Here is a 12,281-nt window from a genome sequence, read left to right as displayed (position 1 = left end):
TGGGTAGCAAATTAGGCAGGAGAATCAACCGGCTCTGATTATCCTGGGAGCGACACGGCGGGGGGGGGGGGGGGGAACCCGCGTCCCAGCGTGGGGACTGGGACACGATGCATGCCGGGGGGGGCGGGGGGCCGCAACAAAAACATGCGCGTGGTTTGTATTGCTGAGCAAAGAAGTCAACCCCAGAGGCTTTACAAAACTTGAGGGAAAACACTGAAAAAAAGGGAAAAATACATTTTAGAAAAGGGAAAAAGAATTTAAAAAAAGAACTGATGTTTCCCAGGTGCGTTTTGGGCACTGGGGCAGGAGCCGGTCCCCGCTGTGGCGGCTGGGAATGGAGCCACAGTGGGACGCGACCCCTTGGCATCCCCCATCTGAAAAGTTGGAAATAAATCCCATGTGAAGGTATAAGCCCTGGCTGGGGGATGCTGAGCGCTGCCAGGGAAGGCACTGGGAATGTGGGGTGGGGGCTTATTTTCTGCTGGATCCAAGGTGGCTTTTTCACAGTGGCCAACCCAAAAAAAGATAAAACAAAAAAAGCCCCAAATCCAATTTTTTTTGAAAGAATCCCTTTTTTTCCTTATTTTGTTTAAATTTCTGCCCGCTCCCCCGCGGTCCCCTCCCCGCCCTCCCCATGGCATCTCGCTCCTGTCGCAGGCGGAGGCCGAAATTCGTCGGGTCCTGGTTTAAATCTGGCTTTAGTGAGTGAAGAGCAAAGTGATTTCTGAACGCGTGCGAGTCTGAAGCGCTTTGGGGTCCGTCAGAGAGAGGATGGAGACTGCTGGGGTGGACAGGAGCAGGGTTAATTTTGCCTGTGCCTGGCAGAAGGTGCTGGGATGCGGTGCCGGAACGCTATAAAAAAAATAAAAATAAAAAAATAGAGAAAAGAAAGAAAGAAAGAAAAAAGAAGAAAATAGAGAGGGGGAAAAAAAAAAAGGGAAAAAAAAAAGGGAAAAAAGTAGCAGCTGAGCCGAGAGTGGAGGGAGCGGGGGGCTCTCTCCCAGGGAATGCAGGGCTGGGGGTGCACCCCCTAATTTAGGGAGATGCCACCCGGGGGGAGGTGGGGATGGGGCAGAAAAAGGAAAAAGAAACAAAAAAAGGGGAAAAAAAATTTAAATTCTCCCAAATTGTAAATTTGGGGAGGGGATGGGGATGGGTGGTCTCGGCAGCTGCAGGGTAGAGAGGCTGGGGGCTCTGAGCATCCCGGTGGAGCCAGTGGCGGCACAGGACACTGGTTGCCGCTCGCCTGGCAATGTGAAGCTGGCGTGTTTGGGGAGGAATTATTTAATTTCTAAAAGGAAAAGGTTCTGTTTGATTTTCATTTATTTTCATTTATTTAGAATTACTTATATATTTTTAAAATTTTAAATAATTTATCTCTTTTTTTTTTTTTTTAGTTTTTTCTTCTTTTGATTTTTTTTTTTTCTTTTGGGGCAAACCACCCTTCGGACCTCTTGGGCGCTGAGGGTAAAACCCTGTTGCCCACCATCGCTGGGGGGGGGCTGTCAGCAAAGGGCCTTTCCCCAGGCACCCTCCAGACACCGAGACACCGACAGCCACCCTCAGCATCCCTCCCCAGTCTCCAATTCAGCATTTTTAAGTTAAGCCATTTCCAATTTTTTTTTTTTTTTTTTTTTTTTGCCCCCTTTTTAATTTGCACCCATGGACATGTGGTGTAGAGGGGTAGAGGGTTGACTTTTTTGGCCATGGCGGACCTAGCCGGGCGGCGTGGGTCTCCGTTAGATCTCGTTGTGCTCGCTGATGCCGCCAGCGATGTCGTACTCACTGGAGCGGGGCGACATGCCCAGGTACTGCTTCAGGAACTCGCTAAACCTCTTCTGGTTGTTCCACTTCCTCGCCGACTTGCGGACCCCGATGAAGCCCCCGTACCGCTTCTGCACCCCCTTGGCTGTCGGTGCCGGCCGCGAGCTGCGCATCCCCCGCGGGAAACTGCCGAGCCGTCGGGAAATGTCCTCAGGTGGCTGCGGGAAGGCGCCTGGTGCCGGTTCGACGCCTTCATCCTCGGCTTCCCGTCGCCGCAGCAGCTCGCTTACCTGCAGCGGGCTCACCGGCACCGCCGGCACCGCGCCATGCCAGGGATCGCCAGCGTCCTGCAGGTCGTGGGGCCATGGGGCGGCTCGGCTGGCGGCAGCGCACAGCTCCCAGGTGGCCCGAGGCACAGCTTCGCCTTCGCACTCCAGGATGCAGACCTGTGCGGCAAACACGGGGATGGGAGTCAGATGGGGTTTGGTCCCCCCAGGGCTGTGGGACACCAGGCAGCACCAGCTGGTGTACCCCAAATGGCAGGTGCTCGAGCATCCCCCCACTTCCAGCCTGTCCAGTGATGCGACGTGTTGGAAGACACCCATGGAAAGGTGCTGGCAGCTCATCAGCCCTTGCCTGGCCTCATTTGGGGAGGTGTCCCCTCCCAAAACCCATTCCTGGGCTCCCAGAGATGGTGGTGGAGATGCTGCTCAGCTTCCCTCTCTGGCCCTTCCTGCTCCTCACTGGACATACTCCACACTTCCCCGTTGATGCTTCCATCCCACCATCATGTGCTCAGCACTGCAGGGTCCTTCAGCCGGGCATGAGCCCCAAAAAACCCCAAAAATCACTGAGTCATGGGAGGGTGGAGGTGGTGCCTGTGGCATATGCCCATGGCATGTCCTGGTGCCTGGGCTTGTTCCTCCCTAGGGGCAAGACTTTGCTTTTCTCCTTGTTGAACTTGATGAGGTTCCCACTAGCCCTTTTCTCCAGGCTGGCAAGGTTACTCCAGGTGGCAGTACGAGCCTGTGGTCTACCATCCACGCCTGCCAACTCTGCATCATCCGTTCATTGCTGAGGGTGCGTCTCTCACATCATCCCGGCCATTCATGAAGACATCAAGGTCCTCCAGGTTTCAGTCCACCTCACTGCCCATTTATCTATCCCGTGCTTCAGCAGATTGTCCACAAGGATGTCATGGGAGACAATGTCAAAGCCTGATGAAAGTCAAGACAAGCTGCTTGTCTCACTGCAGAAAGCTGTCAGGTTGGTCAAGCACGATTTCCCCTTCATAAATCCATGCTGGCTGCTCCCAGTGAACTTCTTGTCCTTCATATGTTTGGAAATGCTTTGCAAGATGATGTGCTCCACCACATCCCCAAGGACTGAGGTGACGCTGACCAGCCTATAGCTTCCCAGATCCTCCTTCATGCCTCCTCAAAGAGAGGTGTGACATCTGCCCCCTCCCAGCCCCCAGGAACCCGCCCTGGTCACCACGTCCCTTCAAAGGCCACCAAGAGCTGCCTCATCAAGAGGTGCCATCAAACTTCCTCAGCACCCATGGGTGCATCCCTCTATGTTTGTGTCTCATCGCTTTCCAAGAGGCCTCGTCCACTAAGGCAGGACACGGACCCAGCATTGCTGTGGGGTGATAGCCCCAAGTGGGCCACTACCACCAAAACCAGCACCCAGGGGAAACCATCCAGAAGAAAACCCTAGAAGAACGAAACTAAATAAATACCAAAGAAACCAGGGCTGGAGGGCCCAGATGGGGAGGGTTGTCTTCCTTCGCGTTGAAGCGTCTCCATCCCAGCATCACCTTCATGGCGGGCTCTTTCAAATGCCTAACACCAGCTGGGGACCCCCATGCTGAAGTGCGTTGGCGTGTCTCATCGCTACAGGCCATCTGCAAGACTAAAACCTTTGCAAAGACGCACGTCACCATGGGTTCATTGACTTTGCCAGGTGGGAAGTGCTACAGGTCCCAGCGTGGTGTCTCAGGGCTGCAGCTCGAGCACATGGCTCCGCAGCAGTCAGCTATTTCCATCCCCAAGGGCGGCCAGGCTCTTCAGACAAAAAGACAAAAGAAAAATAGTTGTCCCAAAGTGAGGTGGTGACGAGGGTCTTGTAGGCTCAGACACCTAAGAGGGTCCTTGTGGAGATGCTGAGGGCATCCTGCACGGAGCCGAGATCCTGTCCTGGGGTCTCCAAGGCTTTGGCAGGATCTATGGCTGATGGGCCACTGCAGTGGCCTGTGTAGGAGATGAAAGGTGATGGATCACATGGAGCTGTGATGAGCACCAGCTGGTAGGCTTCAAGAGGAATCACCCCGGACATCAGTCTGAAGACAACCAGCAGTCCTACCACCCATCCGCAGAGCAGCACCAGGAACATCTCAGCGGTCCTCAGCCACCCTGCTGTGTTCTCAATTCACATGGAAATGGCGTCTGCCACCAGGCCAGCTCATGGTCTTTCGGGAGCCCTCAGCAAACACCAGCCAATGCTCCTCCATGTCTAGTGCTGAAACTACCCAGGGCCGCTCCTTCTGACCTTCAGTTGGCATTAACGGTGTCACTGTGGGTTTGCACCATCCCTAGAGGACTCTGGGGACCAGGATGTAGGTGATTCATCCACAACTTGAAGACCAGCTCCATCAGCCAGTCCCTGTCCTGCTCTGGCAGCTGCAATGCTGGTGCAGGCATGCCTCTAACTTCAGGGGCATCTTCTATTTCTACCTCAGGAGGGCGGATGCTTTGGCCACCGAAATGGTGGGGGGTTGTATCCAATCCCACCACGATGGTTCTGCCAGCTGAAACTGAGCCTTGAAAGTCCTCTGCTCCTGGTTCAAACCACTCTTGCTTTGAGATACAACCTTGTACGGGACCCATGAGCCACCAACCATCCATCCCATCTCCTCTCCACCTTGCTGGCCGGGGAAGACAGAGCAAAATGCAGCTCCAGAGGCAGGACCAGGTAGGAAGGGGGGGGCCTGCAGAAGTGCTGGTGCCTTCAGACTGCAAAACAATATTTTGGGGCAAAACCAGGGCAGTTGTGCCCCAAAACTTGGGGGCAGCGATGTGCCATTGCAGAAGGCTTTGCCAGCAAGGGGGTGGCACTGGGGTGCTCCAGCATCTCCACAGATCCCTGGAAGTCTCTGGTCTCCCCTGGTTTTGTGGAAACATTTCCCAGTTCTGGGGGCTTCCTGAGCTGCTGGCTCCTTTTGGGTGGATGTCTTAACCCGCCGTGATTTATCGTCGCTAATAAATAGGCAAGAGGGCAGGGGGGAGGCGATAGATAAACCCCCGGAGGCAGGGTGGGAATGGGGGGGAAAGAAATGCTGCTGGCCAGGGCACGGCCGTGGCTCAGAGGAGCAGGAAAAAAAAGGTTAGGGGCTGGAAAAACCCCAAACCCCCTATTCAGTGGCTCTTTCCACCCAGCGTTGGAGGCAAATCAAGGGAGCGAGAGAGGCTGCGGGGGGCCCGGTCACACAGAGTGCTGTGGTTTGCCAGCCACCTGCAGAGCTGGTCCCATCCTGCTGGGGCTCAGGGTAGGATTTTGGTGGCTCCTTGGAGGATGGAGACCCCTGGGGGGGTCCAGGGTCGGCATACGTAGGGGCAGCGAAGCTGCAAGCCGTGGGGCAGGAAAGCTGAGGTTGCTTGGGGTCTTGGGACCCTCCTTGGGCCGTCGCAGCCTTGTCCCCATCTCTCCCAGCAGCTGGTTTGGGGTCTGAATCCTCCCTCGGGACCATCTTGTCCAATGGTGTCCCTGGGGGGTGCCCAAGGAGGAGAAACAGTGACAGCAGGTGGCACCTTCCCCTCGAGGTTTGGCATGGACCGGCCACCAAAGCCCCCCGCCAAGCCCCCAAACCCTAACCCTGGCACAGGGAGGAGGGTGCCTACCCAGTGTGACAGGATGCAGCTGGCACAGCACCCATGGATGCTACCCCCATGGGTGCTGCCTGTGGCAGGGGACAAGCCAGCAGGCAGAGGGACTTACAAGGACGTCAAAGCTGTCCCGGTAGAGGTGGCGGTCGCAGCGCAGGCAGTCCCCCCGGCAGTCCCCCCGCACCCGGGCAAAGAGGCAGAGCAGCAGCAGGTCCCAAAGCACAGCCCTCATGGCGGCACCGGCAGCAGCTGCAGCCAGGAGAGAGAAGAGCCGTCAGGATGGGACCTGCACCACCGAGCCCTGCATGTGCACCGAAATGTGCCCGTTCTCAGCCTGTCTTCCCTCACCCCCCCCCCCCAGACACGCATGTTCCCAGTCCCCCTGACAAAATTATCCTTTCAGGAAAGGAGCCTGGCTGCCTCCTCATCCCCAAAACAGATCTGGTGTGTCCCAGCTTGATTTTTTCCAGGCTATCTCATGGCACAAGTCCCGGCTAGGGCTTATTTTAGCAGGTGGACATGGTGGGGCAGCACGTCCCCAGCTGTCCCCTGAGCAGAACACTCCTTACCCAAGCATGGCTGGAGCGGGGTGAGGATGTCCTGCTCTGGTATCCCCTCCTGGCTGCTTTTAGGGTGCTGCCACCCCTGTCCCTATCTCAGCAGAAATTGCTGGGATCTGAGCCCACCTGGTGTGCAGCAGCAAAGCCAATTCCCAAAGACCTCCCTGAGTCCTGTCCAGCTTTGCTGACATCGGTGGCAGCCGGCGATTAAGTGACATGACCAAGGCCACGCGGTTCCCTCCCAATTCCTGGAGATTTCGTTTGATGCATCCCCATGGCCATCTGCAAACAGGAGGGCTGGTCCTCCTGACCCACCCCTCACGCTCATCCTGCCGAGAAAAGGGATCTGACATCCCCGTGGTCCTTGGGAGCAGGTCCCAGTGCTGCATGGCACCAGGTTTATAAGCCAGCGAGGAGACGAGATGGAGGCGATGGAGAGGAGCAGGATGAGGATGTGAAGGTTGGTGCTATCCTTGGTGGCACCAAGGTCCCTCCATGCCAGAGCAGCACCCAGAAAACCCTGTACCGGGATGCTCAGAGGGGAGGAAGACCTCGGTGATGGTGACTTTGCAGCCCATGTGTTGCTCCAACAGCATTTCAAGCTGCTTTTGGTGTGGGGTTGAGCACCTGGCCAGGGGCTCCCACCCCACCAAGGCAGGGGTTACCACTGCTCCTTGCAACGGAGGCAGAGCATCCACCCGGGTCCCCGACAGGCACCATGGTCACCTTTCATCACTGCCAGCCAGGCAGTGACACAGAGCCTGACGGCTCCCAGTTGTCATTTGCTGGAGGGTACAGGGGGAAGCTGATAAGAGCTGGAATTAAGGCTTAATCTTCATCGAGTCTCATTAAAACTGGCTGGCAGTGTGAGTCAGAGGCTTGGCAGAAAGCTCCTGGGAGAGGGCAACACCCAACCCGCACCCCCCCCCCCCCCCCCGAAAAATCACTCAGCCCCAAAATGGGGTTCGGTGGAGGCAGGAAGGGGGCTGCAACCCACCCCATAACCCTGTTCCCATGTCCCCAAGAGACATCAAGTCCGGTGTCCTGGGAAAAGCAGGTCACATCTGGCTGCAGAGGAGGCTCCGAGATTACGGCTCGGCTTTTCTTCCTGGTTAATTAAAAGATGCTATCGGGCAGGCGGGATGCGGTACCCTGCCAGCATCACTGGCAGGGGCACGGGTGGGAAAGAAGGAAACAACCCCCGCTTTGCGCATCAGTGCCCCCCCCCCCCCCAATTAAATCAGCCCTTTCAAAGGGCAGGACTGTGTGGGGTGGATTTTTCTCTTGTTTCTGCACTGGGGTGCCGGGGGGGTGGGGTGGCAGGGATGTGGGGGTGTGACAGCATGAAGCCCCCTTCTGAGTTTCACAGCCACAGCCACACAAGAAAAAAGAGGGATGCCTTTTTTCCCATTTTTCCCCTTCCCCCCCTTTCCCCATTTTTCCCCATTCTTTCCTTTTTAAAAAAATTTCCCCATTTTTTCCTCTGTGAAAACTGAACCTGGACTCTTTCCCAAGGGGTGCACTGGCCAGTCCCACTGCCCCCACATCTGGGGCTGCCATTGACCCTGGCCAAGGATATGACAGCCCCAGTGTCATCCCATAGCCACCCCCGTGGCTCCCCAGACACTGGGGCTGCTCCTGGGCGTGAACCTTCCTCTTCCTCCCTGAAAACTAAACCTCTCCCTCCCAGGGGTGGGCTGTCAGGGTACGGCCGCTCCATCCCACAAACCAGCTCTGGGACCCCCTGCTGCTATGGGCTGCCCCACAGGTGCATCCTCAGTTTTCAATCCAGTTGAATCACCCTCCTTATATATTTGGGGGGAAAAAAAAATCCAGCCTGGGGTTCAGATCGCGGTGAGGTCTGGTTATCCATCAGGACAAGTGGCTTTTATTAATTGCTCCAGGTGGGATGATGTGGGGGACGCAGCCATATAAAAGGGCTGATTCGGGGGGCAGCAGGAAGGACGTGTGACACGAATAACCCGAGGAGAAGAGGTGGAAGGGGAAGCAGGTGCTTGCTGAGATGGGTTTTGTTCGCTTGATTTGATGCGATTTGGGTTGGGAGCTCACCAGCAGTGCCAGGGAGATGCTCCCTGCCTCTCCCCAGGGATACTCCATTCCCTTTTCCCACGGGAGATGTGAACAGCAAGGATTATCGCAGCAGTGGGATCACCGTCCTTCCCCCAACACCTTCGCAAGGGTTTAAATGCAGTGATGCTCTCACTTTCCTGGGTCAGGATCAGTCCCACCTCGTGAGGAGCACACTGAGGAGCTCCTGGCTTCCCATGCCCGCAGCAAAACCTGCCCAAATTAATTTTTTCCCTGCAAATTCCCACACTGCCCAAAGCCAAGGCCTGATCCAGAGGGCAAGAGCCATGCGGCCGGGCAGGATCTGGCCCTGCCGGGAGCCAGCATTGAAGGAGTCAAAGCTTTTTCCAGTCGAAAAAGCGCAATATTGCCCAACAGTGTCCCCCACTGGCACCGGCTACGACGCTTCCCCGGCTCCCCCAAACCCTGGCTTGTGCCGGCAGCTTTTGGGGGGATTTTAGGGAGAACTGGAGGGATCTGGGGGGAGGGGGGGGGAGGGGGGGAGAGGAGAGGGGGGTGGTTTGGCTGCAGATGCCCAGTGCTCGCCAGAAAAATAAGCATTTCTTTTTGTCGATCCCCCCTCAATCAGGTAATTGGCCATAATTGGCCAAAATTAGGCGCCGCGGCGTGACTATAAACACAGATGTGGGCTGGAGAGGCTGAGAAAGGCTGTTTAGAGGTAAAAAAGCTCGGGAAGAACATTTCTCCCCACATCCCCATGTCTCAGCCATTCATTCCTGCTTTTCAAGGGGGACTAAAATTATCAAAGCAACACCCCCCCCCCTCCCAGTTTTCCTCCTTTTTGTGCCTTTTGGGAGGGAAAACGGGATTTCTCACAAGCCAGGCGTCTCCTGGAGCATTCCACAGTGGCCCTGGAGAAGACCTGGCTAAAGGAAAAAGGGGGAGAAATACTGAATGGGGAAAGTCGTGGTCCGGTGACTCCCAAAAAATTCCACTAAAAAATTCTACCCATCCCGGAGGATCCCGCCGTCGCCCTGTGGGCTCCCCCCGGGCTTTGGGCAGGCCGCCTGCACCGACTCTTATTGTGTCCCTCCGGCTCCACTCCGGTTGAATTTGGGGCTGGATGGTGAAGCTGAAACTTTTCCTCTCTTGGGACAGAGGGGATGGATTTCTCCCTCTGGGAAGATATTTTATTTAACCCTTAGCAGGGAGGGGAATATCTATCTGTGAATCGAAGTGGGGTGGACCATCCTCAGACTAAATAAAACCAGCCAAGCCCCCCCAGGACGGGAAAATTAAAGCAGATTTCCTACCTGCGGGTGTGCTGTCGGCTGCCGGCTCCTCTGATCTGTGACTTCTCCAGCGCCTGTGCCACGGTGGTATATATAGACGGTGTATACACGCATCCCCACACCTCCCTCCCCGAACACGTGCGTCGCTGAGCCCACCCCCGGGGGCTGCCGGTGGAGGGATGCGCCAGCCGGCAGCTGGGGACTGGGGATGTGCATCCTTCCCCCCCCTCCTGCATCCCTTAGCCCTTTTTCCTCCTCCTTAAATCTGGGGGGGCAGCCCTGAAAGAGACGAAGGATGCTGGCCTCGTGGTTATCCAAACGGGCGGTGTCTCCAAGCATCCCAGGGGTGGTGGGGCTGGGATGGAGGCTGGGGGGGGGGTCTTAGTGTGCCCTGGTCCAGACCTCCGGGGTTTACAAGGACCCGAAGGCACCCACAGCCAGGTGAGCCCCAAAATCACCCCCCACACCCCCCGGACAGCCCCCAGCCATTCGCAGGGGGGTCTTTCCCCTGCCTTAGACCCTGAGAAGAGGCAAAGGGGGGGGGTCCCCAACCCCGTTACCAACCCGCTCCAGCACGGCTGCAGCAACACCGCATGTGCGGCTACCAAGCATGTCGCGCATCGATGGCAAGCGCGCGGGTGGGAATAATTGATTCCGGGCTCCGCAGATGATGCCGGGGGTGGGGGGGGAGAGCAGAAAATTCCAACTTTACATTTCACGGATGATGGAAACACCCGGTGAGCCAGATGCAGCCGCGTGCCAGCACCTTGCGAGGCAGAGAGACGGATTTGGCCGCTTGGCATCGGGGATAAGTGCTGCCTTTGGTTTGGAAAGGCCAAATCGGTCCCAACCTTCAATAGTTTCTTCTGCAAACCAGCATCACCCCGTTTTTCCCCCCATTCCAGTGACCTGCAGTGATAACGCTCATCCCTGCCAGCACCGATGCGGAGCCAGGACCCCCCAGCATCTCTCCCTGCCCCACCTTGGCAATTAAATAATAAAATCTGCCGTGGCGCTGCGATCCTATCTTGGTAATTTCTTGTAACGACTCCCTAGGAAGGGCTGGAGATGGGAGCGAAACGCCTTTCAGTTCAGCTACGGCTATTAAATAGTTGCATTAATGCCCCCGGGTGAGACCTCAGATGCGTCGGTGCTTGGGCAAGCATAAAAGAAATGGAGAAATTGATGAAAATGCCAAAAAGTGGTGAAAGGGCATCGCAGGAGTGGTGGGAGGGGACCTGCCCTGTTCTGGGGGCAAGGTGCAAGCCTGGATTTTGGGTTTTTTAGGGGAACATGGGGCTGGTGAGCAATGCCGTGCTGGCCCCACGGGCAGCCTGGGGCAAAGCCACTCCCCATCACGCTCCCAGGCGAGTGCTGGAGATAGGGGATGCTGATTTTTGTGTTTTTTATATATATATATATATAATATTTATTTTTTATATTTTAAAATATATTATACACGTATTTTATATATCTTGCTTCAGTCTTTCCTTAACCACTTTGTTTTTCATTAAGGACATATTCCCTGGCTCTTGCGCAGAATGGAGCAGCAGCCGAGCTGGGGTGAGAAGGCTTCATGCTTCTTTTGTCCTCTCCCGGGGTAATTTGACAAGCTCTCGGGGCTGCCATTCACTCTGCAGCCCCTCAAAATGCTCATTTCTTGGCATTTATTGAAGCGCCATAGCCTTTTCTCCCTTAAACTGACGGAAGGGATTTGCCTCCCAGGCCGGTAATGCTGCTGCTGTTGAGCTGCCAAGAGCAGGAGGCAGCAAATGACATCGGGGTGACTTCGTTTACTGTCTAGCTAATTAACAGAGGTGTGTGGGGGGGTGATTGACAGCCAACACGCCCAAACCCAGCATGCTAAGGGGGAGAAATACCCATTTTTGCAGTGTTTCCAGGTTTTTCTGGGTCCATGTGGGTACCAGCAGCCAAATTTCTCCAGCAGAAATGGAGAGGGAATGTGTTTGGGAACTGGGGATGATTCATTCATAAAATTAGGATAGAAAATACAGATATATATCTTTTTTTTAAGGTTTTGGGGCATTTATGTTTCAAAGTTGGGTCCAACCGAGCTTGCTCCTCTGCAGTTCGGGGCGAGGAGGAGGGTGGGGGAGAGCATCCCGGGTGAGGGTGAGCAGGAGGATTCAAAGTGACAGGCAATTAACAGCGAAAAACGACAATCCTTTTCAGAAAGAAGGCATAAAGCAGATGGGATCTGGTGCAAGGAGAACATGGAGAGGACTCCAAAGCTGCCTGGAGGACAGAGCAGTGGGAAAACTCAGGAGCTGGGAAGTTGTGTTGTTCCCCTGGTCCCGTGGATCCTTTCACTGTCATGGCTGGAGGGGCTGAGGACATACCCAAGCCTGTGTGATGCCTCCCATGTTCACTTTTGGATGCTGCCTGATTATTTTCCTGATCATCTGCGGGTGTTTATAGGGCAGCCATCCCCTCCATCAAGAAAAACACACCCCAAGCATCACCTCCTCTTCCAGCCCCTGCTTGGGTACCACCACCTGGGAACAACTGCCCCTGAGCATCACCTCCTCTCCCAGCCCCTGCTTGGGTACAACCCCCCCTGAGCATCACCTCCTTTCCTGGCCCCTGCTTGGGTACCACCGTCCAGGAACAACCCCCCCTGAGCATCACCTCCTCTCCTGGCCCGTGCTCAGGTAATCATCTCCCAGGAGATGATTTTCCCGGAGCTTTTCAAGAATCAGGTGCTCGGTGCC

The 12,281-nt window shown here is 55.6% G+C and overlaps 1 protein-coding gene across 2 annotated transcripts; it reads right to left on the bottom strand.

Annotated features, from left to right (window-relative positions):
* Nucleotides 1-65: 65 nt before the first annotated feature.
* Nucleotides 66-5,891, bottom strand: PNOC (prepronociceptin). 2 transcript variants are annotated; one of them, XM_056344235.1, is made up of 3 exons: nucleotides 5,761-5,891; nucleotides 1,787-2,210; nucleotides 66-852 (listed from the first exon to the last, which is right to left on the bottom strand). In XM_056344235.1, the coding sequence occupies exons 1-3, from the start codon at nucleotides 5,878-5,880 to the stop codon at nucleotides 803-805; spliced, it is 594 nt and encodes a 197-aa protein (XP_056200210.1). In that variant the 5' UTR covers nucleotides 5,881-5,891; the 3' UTR covers nucleotides 66-802. The 2 variants fall into 2 exon arrangements, with proteins under 2 accessions (XP_056200210.1, XP_056200211.1); XM_056344236.1 differs by lacking the exon at nucleotides 66-852 and having other exon boundaries at nucleotides 1,425-2,210.
* Between the last annotated feature and the right edge of the window lie 6,390 nt (nucleotides 5,892-12,281).

The sequence above is a fragment of the Falco biarmicus genome, chromosome 6 (assembly GCF_023638135.1).
Source record: "Falco biarmicus isolate bFalBia1 chromosome 6, bFalBia1.pri, whole genome shotgun sequence".
NCBI classification, from domain to species: domain Eukaryota; kingdom Metazoa; phylum Chordata; class Aves; order Falconiformes; family Falconidae; genus Falco; species Falco biarmicus.
The sequence above is the reverse complement of the archived record's forward strand: the minus strand, read 5'-3'. Positions and strand labels throughout refer to the sequence as shown.